A 26,304-nucleotide genomic window follows, 5' to 3' on the forward strand; every position below is an offset into this window, starting at 1 on the left:
CCACGAGATTAGTTGGGAGGAAGTGTCGTGCATAGTTCATGTATCAAAGTTAGAGAGACGAGTGGAAGCAGTTCTGAAGGTGGAGAAAAACAAGATGGTGTTCGTGCAACCATCTAGAGGAGTTTAGTCAGAAATAGCCAAGGTTAGAGCTATTCGCGTTGGTTGTAAGTTCATATTTGTTTGTTCATATTCACCTAATGAGTGGCTTTACACTTGGCCTTCAAGAGTTAAGTTCCGTAGTTGTTTACCTCGATTTGAGGGTTTTAATGCGACAGCAAATCTCTTGTGTTTGAGTTATTTATTTCTGTTGTGCCTTTTTGATTGTTTGTTGCTTTCTTTAGAATTAATTTTGAAAACACAAAATCTGGGTTGCAAGGATTGATAGGCATCTGCAATCCCCTTACCCCTTACTGCAGTTTGGTAATTTTATTCAAGTTAAAGTTGAGCATAATTTTCATCTAAGCCTATTCACCCTCCTCGAGGAATAAACGATATCCATCCTAGTACTTTCAGTTGGGTTTCACCATCGATGATATCACGTAAGCTTCACAATTATATCTCCGAACCAACTGTAAGTACAGTTGTTTTCTGAAAATCAAAATTAGTGTTAAATATAACTAAATTAGAAAGTGAAGCTAAAACACGACGAGCACGTAGATTCCAAAGTAGTTTTCCTCCTTTTTCTTGTGAGTGATCACTTGCGTCATACCAAGTTTTGAGGAAAAAATATTTCTCTTCTTCATTTACAAATTTCTCAAATTTAAGTTATTTAACCAAGCTGTATATGCAAGATGATCTTCGATCTTACCTTCCATCTATGTAAAAAGCTTTTTCTCAAATTTAATCACGCTGCAGTGCCGCTTGATCTTCAATCTTAGCTTCCATGTATTATTAAAAAGATGTATGTCAAATTTCTCTTCCTTTTTCTTGCTGTCTTTCTGATAGCCTCAGCTTGTTTCGGAAATGAAGCCGAGGGTAATCTGGTTGCAGCTGTAAGCAATGCCCTATGGTGGGAGAATGCATGGAAGCGTGTGATGCCTTTTACGTAGTTAGACGTGTTGGACTGTAGCCTGTTGGGACAACAAATAGTGCATCATTTCCATGTATTGATTGGAATGGTACTCTTCTGGTTATATCGTCGATCGTTACGAAACAGAAGGGTCGATCCTTGCGAAACAGAAGGTTGCGGAACCGTCAGTCTATTCGAAGACGCTTTCCCAATATATTGCTCATCTAAATGCTGGGAGAATCCAAATTCAATATTACAAGTATACCAGTGGACTAGTTAGAGCCTTCTCGTTAGTGTCATGTATTTGAAGTTTTAGGCAAGGTGATCATCCTCCATTGTTTTTTAAGAATCTGAAAGATAATATGCAATACGGGATTTCCCAATCACCTTTTTTTCTTAGTTCCCTAGTCTAGACAGGGATGATTTTTGGGCTTGCCCATCATCGTACGTGATTGCTTACCCTTCCTTGTTCTTCTCCCTATTGGTATAAATACGTTTCTTCTCCCTTTAGCTCAGACAAACCACTCGGAAAACCAGCAACTAATACAACGATTAACTTGTAAATTGCTTCCGAGCACCTAGGATAAGGTTTACTTAAAAAAGTCGACGTTTCGAGAACGTGAAAGCAAACTAGTAATCAAGTCGCCATAAATACTGTCAAATATAGTTTACACAAACTATGAACCTTTGCTGCTGCAAATTTGGAACTTAACAATAAACCCTTTAAAATAAGCAGATCTAACTAATAAACTTGACGTGAAAGGGACATTTTTCATTACACAACATATAAGTTTGAATGAATGCCTCAAAGTTCGGAGAGGCACTTTCCGTTAATAAAATCAATAACTTTGGTGACCGCCTGTTCAAGTGCAGCAGTCACTGCAACCAAATTTTGCATGAATTCTTCTGTAGTTGGTTTTTCACCATCGACTATATCAGTCACAGCTTTAACAAATATTGCTGGGACTTTCAACAGATCTGCCACATAGGCAACGGCTGCACCCTGAAAGACAGAACATGTAAGGAAAAAAAAATTGCTTTAATTCAAAGTAAAACTAAATGCAGGAAAAAGAGCACTGAATGGTAAATGGATATCTACACCACCACGAAGGAAATCTCATGTGTACAAGACTGATGAAAACCTTTAAATATCTGATTGCATGGCTATTTTCAACTAGAATGCCAATTAACATGATACTTCTCTTAGATAATAGGTTTTCTATTTCCCTGATTGACAGACCTAATGCATCTCCCCACCACCCCTAGCCTCGATACTACTAGATATTTCACTGCATCTATCTAATATTAGATTTTACAGAGAAATATGTTTGGTACTAAGGTAAGGTTTATTCAAAAGGTTACCTCCATGTCTTTAACGGTAGCATCATTTGCAACTATTGATGCTTCATCCTGTGGAGACATATCCAAAGAGTTGCCAGTAGACAGCTTGCCAACCTAACGCATGCGGACAGTGAGTGACATTTTTATTCTTTGTGATGCTACTAAACAGAAAAAGGAAATCCAAGTATCCACGTAGCTATGCCTAAGCTCATTCACAGATCATGACATGTCCAATCTAAGAACTGACTCACAATATATCAAATTATTCGAAACTAAACCAATCTAAGAAGGGTTTATCATTTCAGTAACTTTTGACACCAATTTCTGCATAGTGGTTACTAGTTACCTTTAGCTCAAGTTCCTTTTGAAGACTGGGTGTTGTGTAGGCGAGTCGCAAGCCAACTCCGTATAAATCAAAAACCTGTAGCAGATAGACAAGGGAGACCAACTTGAGTAAAAAGTTATTTATGCTAATAGCCACATAAATGTTTTCCCAAAGAGCATGAAGCAGGAAACTTATTGCTAGTAGCTAGGAGAATATATTGCATCTTCTTGTGATTCTAAAGTGTTCACAGAGACTACTGCAGCCTAGAAACAATGTTTGTCAGGCTTCTAGGGAGGTCAACAACAAATGACAATAGGGGTATGACACTTTTACCCATTCAACACCAATTTGACATTTTTAACCATTCTAGGCTACAGAAGAATTTTCCCAACCAGGTCTAGCTTCATGATATTGACAGTAAATGGGACGAAATACAGAGGAGAAAGATGTAATTATTTGGGCCTGTACTGAATCATATTTGTTAAAGAGTTGCTAATTATCACCAAAATATTGCAAACAGGATTTTCTATTATCCAATTGTGCACACAAATCTCAATTGACTATCCCAAAAACTCAAAGAAGTCTGCCATGCCTCTGTGTCTGTGTTCAACTTATGCAGGCATCTATAAATGGAGAAGCATATCCTTTATCATTTGCCTTCATAACCAAGCTTGAAAACTACTTAAATGGAAAACTAAGGAGTACTCACAGGAATAGGTATCCTTCTATCATGGTAAGCAACATCAGATGCGAGATAAATGTCACCAACGCATGCTCCTTTGCCCTGAAAGCATCCATTAGACAGTCATAAGTAATAATTTGTTATATGTCAAAATGGTTCAAAAAAATAGCTTCACATAACATCATTATTCGTACATAAAAGTTCGTGTGTGAGTGTGCATTCACACACAAAAGCATAGTCTGTGATCCATACAAGCAGTCGTATAATTCATTCATATCATAGTCCTACAATATTATAGTTCAATCCTGAAAAGTTAAGGTGGCCCTTTGTAAGAGACGATGGCCCTTATTTTTCTTCCGCAGACTCTCCAATTAATATCTCAACAGAAGAGAAAGAAAATGAAAGCAGAAATCAGTTTCTATTAAGATGAAGAGCAAAGGTGATACAAAAATGAAATACCTTAAAGCCACCAGCAGTGCCTGCATTGATAATTAGGTCTGGCTGTAATACTTGAATGGAAGCATAGGTCACAAGAGATGCAGGAGCTGTGCCTACACAATCAACCCCTGAAAGAAAATTCGAGGATTAGGTAAGGCATAGAAACAAAAACACTACTCTTTTTTATGATTAATACAAGTCACCATGTAGGAAACATAGCATATGAAGATTTTGAGGTAGTTAAATTTCTGAGAAAAGAGCAACTGCTTGGCAGTTGATAGTTTAATCATATCTAGCGTGAGAAGCAACTGTCTTGAACTGTCATACATATAAACTCAAATTTGGTACTAGGGGGTAGCTAAGTTATTTCCAGTTTAGATGAATAGTGAGGTAATTGTTAATTAGTGAGATATCATTATGGATTTCTCTGTTGAACTGATTTATGTTCAAGCATATTGCTCATCCTCCAAGTTCTAGTCTTCTCAAAGTCCGCTCAAGACAGTTAAGTCTCTTAACCATGTTGGCCCTTTCCAAAATATCCTGATGATCTAATGTCATTTAAGCTCATAAGTAATGAAAAGTAAGGCCATGAACCAACCAAATCAACAATCAATAACAAATGATCGGCAATTTCATGTGTGCTTTCAGCAAGTAGGTGACACAAATCTATGGTTTCTATCACTCACATATATTTCCCTACATGCACCAAAAGAGTCCTAATTCCAAAAGCTCCAAAAACTTACCCAAAGATTCATCTTTTCCGGGCCACACTAGATTAATCTCAAGATCTTTGTAAAAACCATGATACCGAACCCAAGGAACTCCTTTCGGAAACCTACATCATCCGTGCAATAACATATCAAAAACTAAACCATCCAACCAGTTAAAAAAACACTTTAAACGCATCCAAAACACTCATAACTCTAAGAAAAAAAATTACCACAGAAGCCAATAATGATCTTAAATTCTAAAAAAAAAAAAAAATGAAAACATTACATATTTCAAAAATCACAAACAACAGAAAGAAGAACTGATTCAAGTAAAAACGACCTAGTTACGATCAGAAAGAAGAACTCACCCGGAGTCAGGGACCTCAGTGAGGTTAAACTTATTCACCACCGGAAGCGCCTCGGTCTGCATAGCTGTGTTTTTACTTCGAAAAATTACTACCTCATGTAAAGAAACAACAGCTGAAGAAGTAAAATTTGTATTCAAAACTTACCGATGACGATGAGGACGGAGGAAACGGGGCGCTTCTCAGCTCCGGAAACCATGGCGTCCTCCGCAGCGTCCGATTTTTCGCCGTGAGGAGCCATAGCCGAGTGTGTTGGCCTGAATCGGAGGGTTTACGACGGTGGTGGAGGCGCGGGGGGAGTGTGACTTCCGTCTACGGCTGAGAGACTCGGAAAAAGAAGAAGTGAAGAGAAGAACGACTGGGAGGGATGAATGGAATGGATCACCTACCGTTGATTGGTTAACCATTCGAACCCTCTGGACCCACGTGTTTTAAAAGTCGAGAGAGATTTTTAAGTAGGGCAGGCGTATCGCCACGTTTTTTATATTTCTTGTGTTTTTTTTTTTCTAACCATAAGGCTTCTTTGCTTAAGATAGTGATTTATATGATTTTCTGAAAATTTTGTGTTGATCAACATCTTGATTGGGACTTTGAAATTGAAAGAAAGATGGAGATGACAACAAGAACCATGGCATGTTGGACCTTGATATTTTTTGACCCCAAAAATTGGTACAAAGTCGAGAAGCTGTTTTCAGCATTATCTTCATCATTATCTTACTCATTATCTAAAAAATTCGAATTATGAGAAGCTGTTTTTAGCATTATCTTCATCATTATCTGAAAAACTCGACTTATGTTTTGTTGAAAATTTTATTTTCATATTCTATTTACATGGAAAAAAATCAATAAGGTGAGGTTGTAGACACCACTAGATGAGACCTCGTCGGACATGAGGTTCGGCTCGAGGCTGGTCTCTTTCTCATTGCAACACTTCGAAGTAGCATTTCAGTGGTAGGACGAAGTAGCATTTCAGAGTGGTAGGGCATTCAGTCTCACATAAATAGGAATGGAAGCGAAACACCTAGACCTCTCTTGTATATAAAAGGCACACACTCTTTTTAATAATGGTAAACTATTAATACCAACCTATATTTATTCTGATAATTATTATATATCTCATGCTGAATTAGCCATCGAATGAGCTAAAACTAGCCTCTCGTGCTCTCCTCTAAGGCGTCTGTTATTATTGGCATGGTCTGCAACCACAATACTGTACTTAGACCCAAATGCTTTTTTAATTCTGCTAAGATTTTTTTTTGCTACATTATATCACATTGGGAAACATAGATATCTAATAACTACATTGATATATATATCTTCATTGATAATAACTACATTGATATATATATCTTCATTGATAACTACATTGATATATATATCTTCATTGATAATAACTACATTGATAATAACTACATTAATCTCGCTTTTGCAATCGTAACAAAAAGCTAATAACTACATTGATATATATATCTGTTAAAGAACAATCGAAAACTAAACAGAGAGAAGGAGAGAGTGTAGATGGAGAGATTGAAGAGTGAATGAGTGATTTATTCTTCTCACAATGGAGGGTTTATATAGGGATAAAAAGTAGTGTGAATTACCTTACAAACAATATCATATTTGTTACCAAACTTCTCCACTCCTCAAGTGCTTACTGAACATACTCCATGATGTAGACATTTATACATTTACTACAACAAGTGCTTACCAAACATACTCCATGATATAGACATTTATACTTTTACTACAACACTCCCCCTTGGATATTTCATGTTAAGAGTAATGTCTTGGTGGTGCGCTTCTAAGTTGCCTCGTTAAAAACCTTGCCAAGTAATAAAACCCTGTGGGAAAAAACAACCATGGTCGAAGGAGAAAAAGAGCACAACGCGCATGAGTGTGGAGTAGCAATACAGTATCTTCGGAGATAAGTGGAGTCTTCTTATCAGCATCATAAGTAGGTAGTATGTCTATGAGAGGGATGCAGTATAAGTGGGGCGACCATACTAAAGATGTGCCTCATTAAAACCTTGCCAGGTAAAAACCCAGTGGGAAAAATAACCCTGGACGAAGGACAAAAGAGTACACGATGGTCTGGGTACTCCCCCCTTGTGTCGCTTAAACTCGGCGGTGACGCTTCATCCGTTGCCTCGTTAAAACCTTACTCGAGTGTAAAACCCTGTGGGACAAAAACAAGCTCGAGGAGGAAAAAGAGTACAACACGTCCTTCACTCTTCGAGATCGAACATGTAGACATCATAACTCCCCCTGATGTCGATATCTCCCCCTGATTGCTTCAATCATGGGAGTTTGGATAACTTTTCCAATCCGATGCTTTTCACATGTTTCTCGAAGGTGGATTTAGGTAACGACTTTTAGTGAATAAGTCCGCTACATTATCCTCTGATTGGATTTGATTCATTTCAATCTTGAGGAGAGTCTGTTGTTGCTGATTATGTTTGATGTTGTCGCTTTTGATGTAGCCTTGCTTCATTTGTTCAAAAATAAGCAGCATTATCCTAAATGCTTGTAGGCTCATCTGTGGTAGATTTCAAACCACAATTATTCGAACATGCGTAACTACGGATCCAATCCATATACATTAACGAACCACTTTGCGAAGAGCAATAATCTCTGCATCGTTCGAAGATATAGCGACTAATGTCTATTCTGTAGACCTCTAAGATATCGCGGTCTCATCCATGGTGAACATTTAACCAGTTTTTGGGAAGACCTTTGTATGGGTTATGAGATACCCAACATCAGCAAAACCTTCCAAAACACTTATGTTGTTTTGGGGTGGGGATAGAAAACGAAGGCCAGCGTTGGCGGCGTTTCTGGTTGTAGGGATAGAATAAGCCCATATCAATCATACATCTCAAGTATCGAAAGATATCTTTTTACACCAATTCAATGGTGTTGCGTTGGAGCAGAGCTATACTTTTAGCTAACAAGTTCATGGTAAAATGAGATGTCCAGTCTTGTGTATTTGAGCTAAGTATAATAATGCGCTTATTATACTTAAAGTAAGGCACTACTGCCTCTAGTATATCTTCGTCATCATCCTTTGTACGAAGAGGATCCTTTTCAGGATTAAGATTATGGACGATCATGGAGGTGCTTGAAGGCTTGACCTTGTCAAAATGCCTAAGCTTTTATTAGCACGATGCTTCAAGTTTCAAACCGAGGCATAATCGTGTTCTCCCAAAAATCCTTCATCTCAAACTCGGATTTCAAGTGTTCAGCGGTTTCCCTTAGCTCTTTAAGGGCTTCTAATGAAGATCATGTCCAACATGAACCACGATAGAATCCGAAACTTGTTTATGAAAACGCGAGGGCATATCCCTTCCCAATCAAGTAGTCACTTCAGTGAGCGTTTCAAACTTTATTGCAAACGCGCTCCGTGGTCTAGAGCCACTTGACTTGGGTAAATAAAGTTCATCATGTACTTTCATATATATTCTGTATCTAGATCCTCATAGAGATACGTAGTGACCACATTTATAAGCTGCATGTTCAGTTATTCGGGAACTACCAAACTAACAGGGTAGTGGAGTGCAATGACATCCATTATGAGAGAATATGTCTCATCGTAGTCAATTCCAGGGCGTTTTTGTGAGAAGCCTTGCTCCATAAGGCGATATAAGACGAGATTGTCATCTCTTTTTCTCAACACGCTTTCTAACGAAGACCTATTAATCAATAGGTTTTATGTAAGGAGGTGTTGGCATCACTGGCTCAAAGACCTTCCTCTTCGTTTAGAGAATTCATCTTAACCTGGATCGCATTTTTCCATTTTAGGCCAAATTTCTCTATGTTGGTATTCATGCTTCAACAGAGTGTGGTTCGATATCATCGTACTCAACAAACTCATGCGTGATGAAATGCGCAATTACATCATCACTTATGATGGAGTTTCTATCCCACGTCTCATGTACACTAGTGTAATTTTCATAGAGCTCTATATTCTCAGGAATAGGTTCTGACGTTGAGGCGTCCCCCAACGATAACCATAATCCAGAAGATACTCATGAGACGGATGTTGAGTGTCGATGATCTAAGGATGCCAAAATATCCTTCGAATCCACGGGCTTCCCACGCATCTTAGCTGGGGCCATGGCCTGTAACGCCAGAGTGCCACTTTCTATGGCGTTAGCGCCTTGCCTACCTCTGTGTAGGGTGGCGCTACGTCCTTTTGTATGGACGTCTTTCCTTGCAGGCATTTTTGCAGCAAATGTGTGTGATCTCGTCACTTTAATAGGGATCGAGATGAGACATAGTGGGGACAGACCACGACAATTCCTGTCGTTCCTGCTGAACATTCGTGTTCTTATCTCCCCCTAACGACGGGAGGACTGTCTCATCAAAGTGACATCCGTAAATCAAACGGGAAAGAGATCGCCTTTCAAGGGCATTAAGTGGTGGACGATTGTTGGAGTCTCAATTCCAACTAAGTTGCTCACTTGTTTTTAAGGACCTACCATAGGTGCTGTGGCGGCGCAATTGGCACATAAATGGCTCACATTGGCACATAAATGACTCACTCGAATGTGCGTAAGTACAAAACACTTGTACCCAACCACTAGCTGTAACGCAGAGATACATTGAGTGGCGGTAGGTCGGAGATGATTTAGCATAGTTGTATGCGATATTGCATCACCCCAAGCGGTTTATAAGGAGATTTGGTGCGCATCACCAATGTCCAAACTATCATCGTAGTTATTTCCGCGAGACCATTTGGGTGTGTATATGGGAATGTGATGTCCAACATCTCCCATTGCAATAACCATCAAAACTCTTCGATGTAAACTCTCTAGCATAGTCAAACCCGATTGACTGAATAGGATGATCCGGGGAGTGAGCCCGTTGTCATATGATATGTGCTAGGAGTATAGCATAAGCAGCTTTTACAGATGGACAATGGCACAACACGTGACTAGCGTGTTTGCGTGTCAACCAACAACATGAGATATTTAAACGTCCGCAAGTTGGTTGAATGGGTCCATATATATCAATTTGGATTCTTTGCAAGAATGGTATTTAGTGTCCTTTGTATAGGATGGTCTCGATCCTACCTTTGCTAGAAAGCAAGCTTTGCTAAATGAAAGATATCCGTATGTTTTAATATATGGATTATCATATCATGACCTGGATGTTCCAACCGGTCGTGCCAAAGCTTATATGTGTCAGAATCCCATAAGTCATCTCTTTATGACATGGTTTGATTTAATGACTTGAATTGTGGCTGCATGCAACCCACTTAGAGCGACACATAAGTTCCTCTAATACTCGTTTATGTCCGTAGTCATTAGAGGTGATGCAAAGGAACTCTTGTTCATTCTCACCATGTGTTTTCACATGAAAACCATTGGCTCTTTATATCTTTCAAATAATAAAGTTCGGATTTTAACACATGTCCATGACATTGAATAATAATGCGACACTTTATTAATAGTCAATGATTACATCAAAGTTTTCCAAAGTCTATTCCAAAATCAAACTTTAGACAAATTGTAGTCACTCAATCCGTTTGGTAACTCCAATAAAATATGACCAGGTAAGTAGAGAGATGTTGGTGGAGCGAGGCTCGCTTAAATACCCCGATCTCAATTACTTTCCTAGACATCATATTTTATTGGGTGCGCCACTGAGAAAGAGTTAATACAATTGTCTTATCTTGACTAAGGCATATTTGCCGTTTTTGGAAAAATAGAAAAGACTATTCTAATCAAAGTCTGCGGCATCCTCGTGCTCTTTATTTGCAGCTTGGAAGTCTTCAGTGGTGAGAGTGATATCTTCACCATCTTTATCTTCAGCAAGATTGATTTCTTGCTCTCTCAATTGCCTATACTCCTTGTAGCTTGCAGCTAGTTGGGTACTTGCATGGCATTGCTTGAACCAGTGCTCAATTGATCCACATCGATGACACATGTCATTGTGGTTAGCTCCCTTTATTTGAGGTGCAGATTGTGCACGTTGTGGATATGACCTAGGAGGGTTGCTGCTACTACCATATCTCATGGTGCGACCTCCACGGCTGGTGTTGCCATATCCACCTCTCCCACGTGTGGCGTTGCCATCCCGTGTGTCCGCTCTATAGTTGCGGTTTCCTTCCTTATTGGGGCGGTTATATGGACTTGTTCGTCCTCCATATCCCTTGTTATTAGGGTACCGCTCCTTGCGCCCTCTTTTGGGTGCAATATAATTCGCCTCACGAACGTTCTTGGTTCCTATGGGCCTTGAATTATAATTCTTTACGAGGATGTTGTCGTGCTTTTCAGCTACCGACAAAAACATTTATGAGCTCATTAAACCTCGTAAGTCGTCCAGCATTGAAGTCAGTGCGATATTGCTTTGACAGTATAAGTGCTGCGACAAGGAAGGTGGAGAGAGTCTTCTTAATTAGCTCTTCTTCTTTGAGGCGAAGAGCTTCTGAATTGTATTCAGAAACAGACTTGAAGTCGAAGAAGCGTATATCATTCCACTGAATCTTCAAGTCAGGGAGGAGGGTATCTTGGATATTGCCAAAGCGCTCTTCTAGCGTTACCCATAGCTCTCTTGCATTCTTGATCGACATATACTCCAACCTGAGTACTTTGTCCATATGACGTCGCATCAAGATAATTGCTTGAGCATGCTTTATGGGTGTTCGATAGAACACAAGGCCTTGGTGAGGCGCCTGGATTATGGGCAATATCTCCCTCGAAGTGAGATAGTTCTCAACATCGGTTACCCAGCTATAGTAACCTGAGCCTGTTGAGTCAAGCATAGGAAAATCGAGTCTAGGTTCATTCGACATCCTCGAAATAAGAAAAGAAGATATATTAGTTTCGGAGCTAAACTTCCACGAAAACTAAGATTTCTGAGCTATGCTACCAAGAAATCAACTTCCAAGAATATTTAGATTAGACCGAAACAATGATGTTTATATGGTCATAAATCGATGCTTATGGACGCTCCTAGTCCGAAGTCTTATGAACACTCTTAGTTCATTGATTATGAACGCTCTTAGTTCGTATAGCGTGAATCCCCACGATTCAATGCTTACGGACGCTCTTAGTCCGAAGTCTTATGAACACTCTTAGTTCATTGATTACGAACGCTCTTAGTTCGTATAGCGTGAATCCCCACGATTCCGCTTTCTGATTATAAGTTCCCGAGAAAAACAAGAGAGAAAAAAAGAAATTAAAACTCAAAAGCAGGAACTTTTAATAAGAAATACCTCGAAATAGTGTTGTCAAAAAATCACCGAAAAATGTCCAAAAAGTTGTTGGAAAAGTGTCCGGAAAGTCGCCGGAAAAGTACTCGGAAAGTCGCCGGAAAAGTGCTCGGAAAGTCGCCTGAAAAGTGCTTGGAAAGTCGCCGGAAAAGTGTCCCGAAAGTCGCCGGAAAGTCGTCCGAAAAGTCGCCGGAAAGTTGTCTGAAAAGTCGCCGGAAAAGTCGCCGGAATTTCGTTGGAAACTTGCTCGACAGATCTGTCGACAGATGTGTCGACAGCTGCTCGGCAGCAGCTCGGCAGGTGTCTCGGCAGCAGCTCGGCAGGTGCTCGGCAGCGTCTCGGCAGGTCCTTTCGGCAGGTCTCGGCAGCACTCGGTAGATGCGCTCGACAGCTTCTCGGCAGGTGCTGTCGACAGGTCTCGGCAGCACTCGGCAGATGCCTCTCGGCAGCTGCTGCGCAGGGCTTCGGCAGGTCTCGGCAGGCCTTCGGTAGAACTCGACAGCGGTCCGGCAGCGGTTCAAAAACTTCCGGCGGCCGGTTCAGGTGGTTTCCGGCCGGTTCCGGTGATTCTGAGGCCGGTTCTGAGCTTCTGGGATCAGGAGCTTTGATATGATCTAGGGTTTGGAGGTTTTTTTGTAGGTTTGGAAAAATGACTTCGATTGATGATGAACTCTACTCTTGTCAATTTTCGATTCTAATTCTAGAGCAACTTCGTGCTGATAACGTGTTAAAGAACAATCGAAAACTAAACAGAGAGAAGGAGAGAGTGTAGATGGAGAGATTGAAGAGTGAATGAGTGATTTATTCTTCTCACAATGGAGGGTTTATATAGGGATAAAAAGTAGTGTGAATTACCTTACAAACAATATCATATTTGTTACCAAACTTCTCCACTCCTCAAGTGCTTACTGAACATACTCCATGATGTAGACATTTATACATTTACTACAACAAGTGCTTACCAAACATACTCCATGATATAGACATTTATACTTTTACTACAACAATATCTTCATTGTTAAGGTAATTCGGTAATTGATATGATGGATGAATATCATTATAAACATGAATGTGAGATTATTGTATTCATTTAAAGGCAATATAGGATGTGAGATTTCAACACGAGGTAGAACAAAGGGATGCCATCGTACCAAGATGGTATGAGGCGTCGTTAATTTATAACTTTATAAAGTATTTGTCACACTTTCAGCGATGAGGCGCTTAAAGTTTTAAGCATTGGCGTACATCTTTAAAGCTTTGGCAGCTGCATTTTTGTGCTTAACTTTTAATGTTTAGTATCATTACTAATTTTCTTTTAGAGTAGTATATATTTATCTTACATAAATAATTTGCATATCGGGCTTATGCCTCGCCTCAAGAGATCAAAATGCATCGCTAAGCGCTTTCGCCTTTTAAAGCATAGGATTGTTTGATATAGAACTTTTGATGATTTATTCCTTGTATGGACGTCAGATGTAGAGTTCATCCCCTAGAAGAAAAATTGGAGACATGCATGGTATTTGATGGAAAAGAAAATGAATTCTTTGCTGCCTTGTACATTGAAGATTTAACACTGAACTTACAAGAGATAATACTCATAGCCAATAAACGAATAGTATAAAAAAGTTTATTACAAGAGATTTATGAGAAATCAGTATGATCAGTAATTCAGTACTGCAAATATCAACACTCTATTCAACCCAAACAATTTAGGCAAAGTATAACATCAGTCCAACACTTGGGCTGATCAATTTCAATTTCACAAATATCCTGTGCAAACATATGTACTTGGGAAACTCTAGAATTTGGTCATCAAGAAACCCACGAAAAAAAATTGGGAATCACTCACTCAAACCAGGGGCCATGTGGGTACGTAGTTCATCATCAAAGCCATGGAACTAGTAGTGCCTGACAAGTCAAAAATGTCAAAAGCAGGAACAAACAATGTGAGGGTTTTGCAAAATTGGACACAGCACCATTTGGTAAAGTTGGGAAACTGTCTGGTAGGGGCATCTGGCAGCTCTCTCCATTGAAATATAGTCTCCTAGGGAAAGCCCATCCATTTGAGAATGTGAAGGAGTCCATGTCCTTCTTCAAAAGCATTTCTGTGGAGACTGAACCCACTTGGTCCTTCTTAGTGGAAATCAGCTCGGTGTTAAAGTACGGTATACCCCAAAAGAGGGCAACTCCATCTGCAAAAGTTCACATTGGGTGAGAAACTATAACTTTTTCTGTTACTTTTATAACAAGGCAATCATAAACTTGCATGTTATGTGTTTGAGAAATGCTTCAGAACCGAACTTTTTTGTTTTCTAACTTTTTCACATGGTATCATACAATGTGGGAGACTTGAGGTTGAGATTGAGAAAGGAGCTGGGTTCTAGAACTTCTTCCTTTACTTTGAAACTTGAAGGATGATTTCACGCAGACTCATGAGTAGTCGAAAGCCTTAATCAGTAGGCAAATTGTAAAAGTTATAGTAGTTTTGATCGATGACTTGTGGGTTAATTAGGATCAATAAAAGCTTGTAACTGACTCTCGGATTGAAATGGAACCAAGTTATGATGTCAACCACGTATTTACTTACCGGAATCCATGACTAAATTTGTATCCTGCTTTACTGTTACACATCTTGGTCTACTAAATGTGAACTTAGCAATTTGATTTTTCCCATTGCTTAGTTGTACTTTCACCATTATTGAACAATAAGTAGTATCAAACTCTTTTGAAAAAAGAGTGGACCAGTAAGTACCTCTAAACCCAGCAGGTAGCATTGTACTGTTGAAACTATATATCGTTGTCTTCTGGCTGAAACCTGGATGCTGAACCAGTACGTTCCAGTCCGAGAAGATTTTATTATAGTTATAGTTAGTAATTGTAAGTTTTACTCTCCAATGATCCACATAGTTGCTCATAATATGCCAATGAACTCGAACAGGGCACATATGATCAGTGCATTTCACCACATCAGGATCACTTTGAATATCATTTGTTATCGACGGGAAACTGGTTCTGTTGTAACAAAAAGGAGAGAGACAGGGACACGGCTGGTGAGAATGAGTTGAATTGAAATTTGCATAATGCATGCTGTGGACCAAAATAAAACAGATAGCCTGAGGCTACTTTGGCTTGTAGCTCTCAACTTTAAAATTAGTGCAGTTAAAAACGATTAGAGCCGCACCTCATGCACGTCTCTGTAGTTTTATCTGCTAATCTGCATCCACAGCTACACAAGGGGCATGATGTGATGGTAGGATTGTAGAATGTAGAGAGTGAAACACAACAGACCGGTGTTTCGGCAGCTATAAAACTTGAATAAGTGCATGTTGTTTTCCATGTTCCTGAAAACCAGTAATATTATCACCAATATGAAACCATTGATCAGGCAGATACTTATTTTAATAAATGCCACTATATGTATGTGTGTGTATTTATATATGACGTATTAACTTGTTTTGGTTAAAATGCTTACTGAAAACTTGAACTTGTCTTCTACCCCCAATATCCAAAGAAACTGTAGGATCGACATCCAAAAGTGGTCCGCAAGTGTATCCAAGACCTGGTGCCATCAAAGTAAGGTTGAGAGGTGCAGTTCCAAAAGAATTTTGATGCAAATTTCCGACTTTAATTTGAAAGGAAGAGAATGACTTGGAGGGGTTGATAGCCCAGGCATCAAGAAGGCCACCACGGCAGCAGTCCACTGACATGTTTTCTAGGGAAGAATCTGGCATGAGATCAACTATTTCGGGCTGTTTCACACAGGAGTGTGGTATATCTGACTTAAAGGATGAGCAGTTTCCCTGTTTGGTGGCAAAGGCACCCTTCATTGACCAAATCACCTCATTCTGTGCCCATATCCATCCCAGCTTCCAACCAGGTTTGTCTACATGACGATATTGGAAGTAATTATGGATAGTTACTTTTGCCTGCAAATATCTCTGTTAGTCTTCATCATTTCTAGAGGCTTTTTAGTTGCAAATTGCATATTCTTAACATGCTGAAGATTGTTGGACAGTCGCTTAAAACCAAAAACTTAAGTCCTTGTCATCATCATACGTGATGAGTGAGGGACATGGCTTGTAGGATTTAAAACTCGGACCTCATGGAATCAGTGTTGTGATATCTTGTTAGAGAACTACTGAACCGCAAAAAGTTTAGTTATACATCATAACTCAATATTTTAAGACTTAATTTTGGATACAAACCTGGGGAATGTTCAGTCTTCAGCCTTAGCATGTGCATAGAATATATCGAAAGAAATATCAAATCTAAGTATCTAACTCTGATCACAATGAATTCACTGTACAACTTTTGTGCACATACAAATCAACAAATGTATGGAAGCATAAGCTTCAGAGATTCCGATTTCATGCTTAGTAATTTGGCAGCCATAAATTTTAGATGGTCCACGAAAATTCTCTTCAAGTTTATTACAGTAATCTATTTCTGATGTAATTGAACCAAGTTGAATGAAGTTTTGAGCAGAATTACAGTATACTAACCAAATAGCCATCATTTTCCCATTGGTAAGTGTCGAAAATAACTGTTATATTTCCATTTGGATCCAAGGGATCATAGCAATCTGCAAAGCAAAGAAAGCAGTACTTGGTTCAGATATTAACAAGAAACTGATCTCTCCCAATACTCGAAACAAAAGAAGTAGCAAAGGAATAACAACTCGATGATGTCTCATGCCTGATAAACTGCCCATAGCAACTACTATCATCAACACTAGTGCGAAAGGCCACAAATAATTAGAGGGGATGCTGATGAATGCCATTTTTCGTTTCAGGAATGAGCAACAATAGAGATAGATAGAAGTTGTTATAGTACAATGAGACAAACATGCACGTTACCCTATTTGGCTTTATAAACAAGAAACCTTCTGCATCAGTCTAGAGATGAACCCAATTTTTTCTACTCGTGGCACAAATCAAACAAGAATCATTGGAAATATCAACTGGATATGAGCAGACAAATCCAAATGACCTGGTTAATAAGATTCCACTTTTGCATATGAATAGAATACTATGCGACGGAACTGGTTTGGAAGCTGCCTCGTGTCATTTTCAAGCCAGAGCATTTGATAAAGTGTGAAAGGACGTCTGAAACTTAAGCATTGGACCATATTGGAGTTAAAAACTCATACTGTTGCTGTTATAACCATGTAATTAATGTCGGGAATAATACTGATCCATAAAGGGATGTCCAAGAATATGGGGCATATTGTCCTCTATTCTCATTCTCTTCTTGCACCACTTTGCTTATATAAACATGGGATACCTATATTCCATGTAACTGTGAAATGAAATATATATAGATAATGCCAAGACGTATGTCGTTTTGATTTAGGCTTGGTTTTCGATAAGGATTTGGGTCGAGAATTGAAATGTTATATCGTAATTTCAGCCAAGATGGCAGTATCCATTCTAGGTTTTCTTGCACAAGACTTGGTTACATGATAGAATATCACCAAGAGGGGCCTTTCTAGTCGAAATGTAGGTACATTGTGTTGGCTACGTCAATTAGAATGGATGGGATTCTTCATTCCAACCCACCTTTGTTCATTCTGAGTTTCTAACTCACAGCTATGTTTTCGAAAATGCAAGAAATTAAAGTATCTTGGCTGTTTTTTCTTTATATTTTATTTTTATTTTTTGAGAAACTCACAGCTACTATTGATGCTGCATGCCGCCCAAAAATAAATAAACTACATATATGCATATGTGAGTTAGCATTGGATCAGTTTTAATGTTATAACAACTTTTAACAATGCTAGCTATATTTTAATCTCATTGTACTATAACAACTTCTATCTATCCATCCAACTTTGAGAAACACGAACTCTACAATAGAAACTTTTGACCTAGGGCTAACTGACCTAGGGTTGCGTCTAGGGTTCTAGATTGCGGGTTCTAATCTGCCATGAATATGGATATCTTAAGCTGGAATTGTAGGGGAATCTGCAATGATGCAACACGTAGGGCGTTGAAGGATATTATATCTCAGAATCGTCCCCAAATGGTTTTTCTTTGTGAAACGAAGATAAGTCGCAAATCGGATTTTCTCGATCTACATAAAGCCTTAGGGTTTCAACACTTCAAGGAGGTCCTGAGCGATGGAAATTCTGGGGGTCTAGGCATGTTTTGGAATGAGGATGTCCAGGTTCAGGTGTGTACAACTTCTGCCCATCATATTGACTTGGTGATTAACGGAGGAGCAGGTGAACCTAACTGGTGGTTGACTGGATTTTATGGCTTTGCCAGAACAGTGGATCGGGATCGTTCTTGGGCTTTGATGAGGGAGCTGAGTGATCTTGATTCGCTCCCTTGGGACGTCGTTATCGGAGATTTTAATGAAATTCTCAACAGTTCTGAGAAGATTGACGGTCCGGTGAGGACCGAGAGGCAAATGCGGGGTTTTAGGGAGGCTATGGGCTATTGTGATCTACTAGATTTAGGCTTCTATGGTTCCATGTGCACTTGGTGGAATTCTGAGACTCAACTGCGACTGGACAGAGCAGTATGTACTCCCACATGGTGTGATCTCTTCGGCCATTCTAAATTGCGTCATTTACTCCCAAGTGACTCGGATCACGTTCCAATTCTGTTGTGGGCCAGTTCCGTTCCTTTGGTTCAGCAGCCACGCCATTATCGTTTCAAATTTGAGGCATATTGGTTGCAACACCAGGAGTGTGATGGCATAGTGGAGGAGGGGTGGAATATCGACGTTACCGGTACTCCCATGTACTGTGTGACCAAGAAGATTATGCACACTCGCATGAAGTTGGATAAATGGCAGAAACAGGTGTTTAAAGCAAGGCAGATGAGCATGTTGGGTATTCGGGAGCGTCTGGAGGAGCTTATGGATGTTCCCATTTCGGAGGCGGTGCAGTCAGAGAAGAAGAGCTTGCTGGATCGCTTACAAACTTTGTTATCGCAGGAGGAAACTTTTTGGCGTCAAAGGTCCAAAGTTACATGGTTAAAGGAGGGAGATAGGAATACATGCTTCTTCCATAGAAGGCGTCGAACAGACGAAGGAAAAATATGCTTCTGGGCCTTTATGATGAGCATGAGGTTTGTGATTACACGTATTTAATTTTATGCATGTAATTATATCTAAAACACTATAAATAAGTAAATTCTCAAGTCAATTATTATGTAATTAATATATTTTTATTTTTATTGTAGTAAATAAGCGGAGTTGAGGATTTCGGAAGAAGTTGTGCAAAAATTAAGCTAATTTGAGTTTTCGACAAAAGGACGAAAATTGTCGACACGGTCAACCTTGGTCATCGTCAACGAGAAAGCGGAACTCGAGGACCCAAAAATAGTGTGTGCAATTATGTCCTGAAGGGAAGGAGATTATGAAGAAAGAAAGAAAAAAACAAAATAATAATTAAAAAAAATGTAGAAAGAAGCTGCAGTTAAGCTTTGTTTAATTAAACTTTGGTTTAATTAAACAAAAGTTTAATTATCAGGCATCCATGCACGTGCCATCCATTATCAGCCCCTATTTCATTCTTTCTTCAGCACACCAATCAAACGATGCCACCTCACCTTACTATTCACGTGTCCCATTCCATCTCGCCTCCTTCACGACCTACCACCCACAATTATCCTTCTCACCGCCAGCCCTCCATATATATTTATAATCCTATGCACCTCACCCTGGAGAAAACCTACAGCGCCGCACCAGCCGCACACCCCAGATCCATTAACTCTCTCTCCTCTCCAACAACAGCGGCAGCCACCCCCATTTCATTCCTTCTCATTTCTTTCACCCATCACTACTCACTATCTTCTTTTCTCTAATTTTTATCTTTTTGGGACTCACTCAATGTCTCAAAGGAATCATCATCAAGAGTACCACACCTTAATTTGGGTAGTTGGGTGAAGAAATTACTTGATTTATACTAGCTCATAGCTAGAAGTGACCAAGCTAACTCTCTCTTCTTTTCCTTATTATCTATTTCATAATTTTTATATACTTTTGTTGATGGATTCTTGTATGGGTTGTGAGTAGTTCAATTTTGGGAATTAGGGTTGTGAAGCCCTAACTCATCTTGTATAAATATTGATGCTTTAATTTTAATAAATGCAATTTCCTTTGTGTATGCTTTAAATCCGAATTTATTGGTCCTTAGAAGCATGTTTCTAGGCTTTGTCACCCTTTGAAATTATGTTGTGGGCAATTGTGATGAGTAAATTGATAAATTGACAACTTATTGTTCTTGTTGCATCTAGGATTTAAGTGTGGTGACTATTAGCTAGCTTAATTGTAGCTAAGCTTGCTTGGGTCTCTATTATCTTGCTCTCTAGGCCTCTAATTTTGGATATTGCGGCCTTAACCGGCGTAATGCCCAAATTAGAGAGTTGATTGTGGCCTTAACCGGCATAATCGATACACCGAAATGATAATTGGTTTAGTAGCCTTAACCGGTACTAGATACGGGACTCGACACATATAGGAAATGCATGCATTTATGAAATTGGCATCGATGTTTACAAGATAGTTAGTGTGAATCACCCGACACTCCCATATTTCCATTAATTTGAAATCCAAATTTAATTTCTTGCTTGATAATTAGTTGTTTGCTTTTATTTTAGTTTGCATTTAATTTAGTTAATTCCCAATTCAAAACTCCAAAACAAAATTCTACCTTCCATTGTGCATAACTCATTTGGGCTAAAAGTTAGTGGCTTTGATTAGGCTTAGTGTGAGTTAAGCCGAGCATTGCCGAGGCTTGGTGTCTTGTGAGTATTTTATTTTAGTTTTCCTTGTATGCTTTTAAGTTATTCTAGCGCCAATTACCTCGGTTAGGTCCAACACCTAATCCCCGAGGTACGATAATCAAGGTTTTAATACTTCTCTTACTTGACAACGATTCGTACGCTTGCGAAAGTTTATGAGTCAAGTCAGTTTGGCATGATGATGACAAAGGCATGGAACAAATCGTCACTTCCTACTTCTCCAAAATGTTTACTGCTCAAGCTATTGATTTGGAAGCGGTTGAAACCACCCTGGCAGCCTCCAACCTTGTGTTACACAGGCTATGAATGATCAACTATGTGCCACATATACTCGTGAGGAAATTCAATGTGCTTTATCTCAGATGTTTCCCACAAAATCGCCTGGTCCGGATGGTATGCCTCCTTTGTTTTTTCAGCATTATTGGGAGACTATTGAGGAGGATATAACAGCGGCGGTGCAAAGCTTTCTTCAATCAGGTCAGTTACTATGTGAAATCAAATTCACTCATATTTGCCTAATCCCAAAGGTGAATAATCCGGAGCAGATGTCGGATTTGCGTCCAATTGCCCTCTGCAATGTTATTTATAAAATTTGTTCAAAGGTAGTGGTTAATAGATTAAAGCTGATATTACCGGGGTTAATTTCCCCTTTCCAAAGCGCATTTGTGCCTGGAAGACTGATAACTGACAATATTTTGGTGGCTAATGAGATCGCTCACTTTATACATAATAAGAGGGCAGGTGTGGAAGGTGTCATGGCTTTGAAACTTGATTTGAGTAAAGCTTATGATAGAATGGAGTGGTCGTTCCTCCAAAAGGTTTTGCATAGATTTGGGTTTGCACAAGATTGGATAACTATGGTTATGCAGTGTGTTAGCTCGGTGAGATATTCCTTTCAAGTGCGAGGGAAGCCCCGAGGGTATGTGTGTCCGAGTAGAGGGTTACGTCAAGGTGATCCTCTATCCCCCTATTTGTTCTTACTTGGGGCAGAAGGGTTCTCTGCCTTATTATGGCAAAAACAACGTCTGGGGCTTTTTCCTGGAATTGAATTGTGCGATAATGCTCCATTAGTAAATCATCTCCTCTTTGCGGATGACAGTATGTTATATGCACAGGCTTCGTTTGATGCTTGCTATGAATTACAGGAGGTTATTGAGACATATGGACAAGCTTCAGGTCAGTTAGTCAATTTTAACAAAAGTTCTGTGGTGTTTAGTAAAAATGTTACAGAAGATATGCAAGAGGAACTCGCTAGCTTTTTGGGAGTGGAGGTTGTGGAGTCCTATGAGAGGTATCTTGGGTTACCTACGTATGTGGGGAGGAATAAGACTTCTACATTCCAGTATATCAAGGATAACTTGGCAAAGAAGCTTCAAGTTTGGCAGGGGAAGTTGTTGAGTGGAGCAAGTAAGGATATTCTTATTCTGGTGGTAGCCCAAGCTCTTCCTACATATGCTATGAGTATTTTTCAACTCCCAAAAACCTTTTGTGAGGATTTGGAACAGATGTGTGCCAGGTTTTGGTGGGGGTCAACTTTGGATAAAAAGAAGATTCATTGGAAGACTTGGAATGTGTTATGTAATCCGAAGGAGGAAGGGGGTTTGGGTTTCCGAAGTCTATCCAACTTCAATAATGCAATGTTGGCCAAACAAGCATGGCGGGTGATTAATAATCTATCTTCTTTGATTGCTCACTTGTATAAGGCCAAATATTTCCTTGAGGATACCTTTTGGTCTGCCAGGTCCCATGATTCTCCGTCTTATTCGTGGAGGAGTATTTTCTCCACTAGGAAACTCTTGGACGAAAGTTCACATTGGCAGATTGGAGATGGGGCATCTGTAGATATTTGGACAGATTCCTGGTTACCTGCATTACCTAGTGGCAAGCCAAGTAGTAATGTTACGGCACAGGCAGCTGTGACTAGAGTTAGTGACCTGATTGGAGTGTCTGGAGGATGGAATATAAGTTTAATCAGAAGTCTGTTTCAAGCGGAAGAGGCCGAAGTGATTCTTAATATTCCTCTTAGCTCGAGGGTGGTCCCTGACAGGTTAGTGTGGAAGTTGGAAAGGGATGGTAAATTCTCAGTTAAATATGCCTATCGATTTTCATTTGCTAATTCTAATAGCTGTAGCCCCTTCATGCTGTCGGTTAATAGGGGCTTTTGGAAAAAACTTTGGAAGTTGTTGATTCCAAACGTGGCTAAGATTTTTATTTGGAAGGTGTGTCACGATATACTACCGTCCCTTGATCGGCTGGCATCAAAACAAGTAGTGTTAGAATCCCAGATATGTACCTTGTGTGGAGGCTCTAACGAGTCGACTCTTCACATTTGTCAGGATTGTCCTTACACTATACAGATTCTGCAGAGCCATGGGGTGTTGCGACAGGTCTGTTACCATCTTCAAACTGAGAATCTTAATCTGTTATCTTGGTTGAATTATTGTGTTAAGAGTCTAGCTCTCAAGGATTGTGGTGAACTGGTCTATTATCTTTAGAGTATTTGGAGAGAGGAATTTCAGAGTTTGGGAAGCGAAGAGTAGTCAAGCCTGTGATGTGGGGTTGAGGGCTGTTTCTCGTGTTCATGAATTTCGAGCTCTTAACTCTAAGTTTCCAAGCAATACTAATCGAGGATGACGAGTAGTGAAATGGAAACCCCTTACAGTTGGTCTTGTGAAAATCAATGTAGATGGTTCTTTTCATCATACTACTAGAAAGGGTGGTTTTGGTTTTGTGATCGGGGATTCTAGGGGAGCCATGCTTAACATGCCGAGGTGCTAGCCTGTCAACGTGCGTTGCATTTTTCTGTTGAGTAGGGGTTTATGCTTGCTGTTATGGAAACAGAAGCACAAGAGGTGCAAAGACAACTCTGTCAGTCTGATTCTAACACCTCAGTTTTGGGTCATTTATATTTAAGTTTGCTGCTTGGGGCTCAGAACAATTTGAGAGTTGTTCATGTGAATAGGTGATAGGAGCATTTTATGCGATGTGTATATGGTTAATCCCTATATTAATCTTCGTTAGTTTATTCTATTTTCTCTTTATTTATTTACTTTTGTGTTTATTAGGTTTTTCGGAGCAAATATACAAGAAGATAATATTGAGGAAAGATGCGCAAATAAGGAAAAGCTTGAAGTCCTAGCCCAAGCAGAAGACCTTGACTGAACGAGAAGCCCAATCCATGGAGATATTGCAGAAAATTATGGAGATATTCGCAGAGATATTGATGATGACATGACGAATTCTCATTGGACAAAGTGATGTGGAGAAATCCTAATTCAATCAGAGAATTAAGAAGTTGATCTTCTCTACACTTTAAGGACTCTCAAACCAAAAAAGGAATGAAGGAGGACTCAAGAGCACTATAAAAAGGCTAGAAAAGCTAACGAAAAAAGGCTTACGCGCGAGAATCAAGCAAGAAACCCTAGCAGAAGAAAGCAGATCAGCCATCCACCGACCAGTCGGCAGATTCCGCCGACCAGTCGTTCTGACGACTTTTCCAACTTGATTTTTAGGGTTTTTCTGTTTTACTTTGCTTATGAATTCTTTTGTGCTTCCAATTCAAATCATGTGCAACTAAATTCTAACTAGTTAGGGCATGTTGAAGCCCCAATCATGATTGTATGCAATGCTATGACATTTAATTAGTTTTTGTTTATTCAATGGATGAGAACTTAATCACTATTTTTACATTGATGATTTCTTTATGTGCTTTCTTTGGTGGCCAACGTAGATTGCATGTTTAGGATTCTATTGCTATGAATGATCATTGCCTGTTCCTTTTAAGAAGGTTCCGTTGAAAGTTCTAGAGTAGTAAATCGTCTATAAGGCGAGTGATTAGATTCCTAGATTAATTGAGACGCGTCGTACCCATGATGTCTTGTGATGTCTCGTTTTTCTTAATCTTAATGATTTCTTTGTGTTAAATCTAGAGTTGCGTCAACCTAGGTTGCATTTTAGGAAATAGGTTAGGTGTAGAGCGTCTCTCACCTAGCATACAAGTAAGGAAAAACAATAGGTTAATTCAGGCGTTGGGTTAACTTGAGCGTCTTCATCCATAGATAAATAAGACTAGGTTAAACATGGTTTGCATACTTGATTGATTGGTGGTGGATACATTCCCTGACTTCCGCTTCTCTATTGATTCTCAATCTTAAGCACTTTCATTATTTGTTATTTACTTTCAATTGTCTTTACAAACTTCACAATCAACTCTTAAACTCAGAAAGTCTTACAATTAGTTCCATAAGTCCTCTGCGGGAGACCCTACTTCCTTATTCTACAATTGACATTCAAATCGGTAGTAGGAAAATTGTTGGCATAAAAAAAACCGATCAATTTTTGGCGCCGTGTCACCGGGGACTTCAGAAGGTAAACTCCTTCCTTTGGATTCTGAGATAGAACGCACCTGCAGGTTGAATAGGAAGCAAACGAAGGAAACGTGTTTGCCAATTAATGGCCCAACGGCGGGTTCTACATCTTCGCAAGGAGAGGAGGACCGAGAGAAGTACACAGCTTCACATTCACCTGCACATTCGGTGCACGAAGACGAAGAGGAACAGTTCGAGGAACCCCCCAAAGTTGAGATGGCTGGAGCAAGACCACTAAAGGATGCCTTCGTCCCAACAACTTCTGAATCTCCTTCATGCATTGATTATACACCGGACGACAATCATGCCTATTCCATTCCTGTGCAGTTGATTAACTCGTTGCCCAAATATATGGGATCCCCATCTGAGGACCCTAATGTTCACATTAGGGAATTCTTGGACATATGCAAATTGCAGACCATTCAGCATCTGCCTCCTGAAGGCCTCAGGTTACTTCTTTTCCCATTTTCGTTAAAAGATGATGTTAAGCGTTGGCTATACTCTCTACCTGCAGGTATTATCACATCTTGGGATGAAATGGTCAAAAAGTTCCTTAAGCAGTACTTTCCGGCCCAACTGACAAGGAAGCTGAGAAGAGAAATACAAAATTTCTGTCAAAAGGATGGAGATACTCTATATGAGGCATGGGAGGAATTTAAGGAGCTGCAAAGGAAGTGCCCCCATCATAATTTTGCTCTGGATGACTTGGTTCAATATTTCTATGATGGTTTGGACACGGTTAATAGGGGTAGCGTAGACTCGGCCTGTGGAGGGACATTCATGAATAAGACTGGCCGGCAAGCATATGATCTCATTGAAGACTTGGCTGATAACAATCGGCAGTTTCACACAAGGGATAAGCGAGCAAGAGGTCGTGGAGTTTATGAGCTTGACACTAAGAATGGGATGCAAAATCAGATGGTAGCCTTGGAGAGAAAACTCGATATGTTAGTGAATGTCATGAGCAATGGGTCTAAGGAATCACCTCAAGTATGCTCTATTTGTTCATATTCTGACCATACTACTGATAGGTGTCCTATGTCTACTTTGTCTGAGGAACAGGTAAACTTTGTGGGGCAACCAAGGCAAAAGTATGAC

At 39.6% G+C, this 26,304-nt stretch overlaps 2 protein-coding genes and 1 non-coding gene across 4 annotated transcripts; all 3 read right to left on the bottom strand.

Annotated features, from left to right (window-relative positions):
* Positions 1-1,629: 1,629 nt before the first annotated feature.
* Positions 1,630-5,259, bottom strand: LOC133738116 (5'-methylthioadenosine nucleosidase). The gene is made up of 8 exons (XM_062165565.1): positions 5,018-5,259; positions 4,874-4,937; positions 4,539-4,630; positions 3,817-3,923; positions 3,385-3,459; positions 2,697-2,771; positions 2,372-2,464; positions 1,630-2,012 (listed from the first exon to the last, which is right to left on the bottom strand). Exons 1-8 carry the CDS (start codon positions 5,109-5,111, stop codon positions 1,815-1,817), a joined length of 798 nt encoding a protein of 265 aa, XP_062021549.1. The 5' UTR covers positions 5,112-5,259; the 3' UTR covers positions 1,630-1,814.
* An 8,343-nt stretch (positions 5,260-13,602) lies between these two features.
* On the bottom strand, positions 13,603-16,951 carry LOC133739787 (COBRA-like protein 1). 2 transcript variants are annotated; one of them, XM_062167594.1, is made up of 6 exons: positions 16,782-16,951; positions 16,589-16,668; positions 15,559-16,012; positions 15,268-15,427; positions 14,839-15,098; positions 13,603-14,278 (listed from the first exon to the last, which is right to left on the bottom strand). In XM_062167594.1, the coding sequence occupies exons 1-6, from the start codon at positions 16,864-16,866 to the stop codon at positions 13,971-13,973; spliced, it is 1,347 nt and encodes a 448-aa protein (XP_062023578.1). In that variant the 5' UTR covers positions 16,867-16,951; the 3' UTR covers positions 13,603-13,970. The 2 variants fall into 2 exon arrangements, with proteins under 2 accessions (XP_062023578.1, XP_062023579.1); XM_062167595.1 differs by lacking the exon at positions 16,782-16,951 and having other exon boundaries at positions 15,559-15,969; positions 16,589-16,671.
* An 8,840-nt stretch (positions 16,952-25,791) lies between these two features.
* Positions 25,792-25,898, bottom strand: LOC133741630 (small nucleolar RNA R71). The gene has a single exon (XR_009862065.1). It is a non-coding gene; the product is annotated as a small nucleolar RNA R71 (small nucleolar RNA).
* Between the last annotated feature and the right edge of the window lie 406 nt (positions 25,899-26,304).

This window comes from Rosa rugosa, chromosome 3 (genome assembly GCF_958449725.1).
Source record: "Rosa rugosa chromosome 3, drRosRugo1.1, whole genome shotgun sequence".
In the NCBI taxonomy this organism is placed as follows: domain Eukaryota; kingdom Viridiplantae; phylum Streptophyta; class Magnoliopsida; order Rosales; family Rosaceae; genus Rosa; species Rosa rugosa.

Excerpts from the sequence above, each read along its gene's own strand:
- LOC133739787 (XM_062167594.1), bottom strand. The coding sequence starts at position 16,866 with ATGGCATTCATCAGCATCCCCTCTAATTATTTGTGGCCTTTCGCACTA. Across the intron at positions 16,669-16,781 it reads TGCTATGGGCAGTTTATCAG|ATTGCTATGATCCCTTGGAT; the intron begins GCATGAGACATC and ends TTTGCTTTGCAG. Across the intron at positions 14,279-14,838 it reads GCTACCTGCTGGGTTTAGAG|ATGGAGTTGCCCTCTTTTGG; the intron begins GTACTTACTGGT and ends GAACTTTTGCAG.
- LOC133738116 (XM_062165565.1), bottom strand. The coding sequence starts at position 5,111 with ATGGCTCCTCACGGCGAAAAATCGGACGCTGCGGAGGACGCCATGGTT. Across the intron at positions 3,924-4,538 it reads CGGAAAAGATGAATCTTTGG|GGGTTGATTGTGTAGGCACA; the intron begins GTAAGTTTTTGG and ends ATTTTCTTTCAG. Across the intron at positions 2,013-2,371 it reads CTACCGTTAAAGACATGGAG|GGTGCAGCCGTTGCCTATGT; the intron begins GTAACCTTTTGA and ends TCTGTCTTTCAG.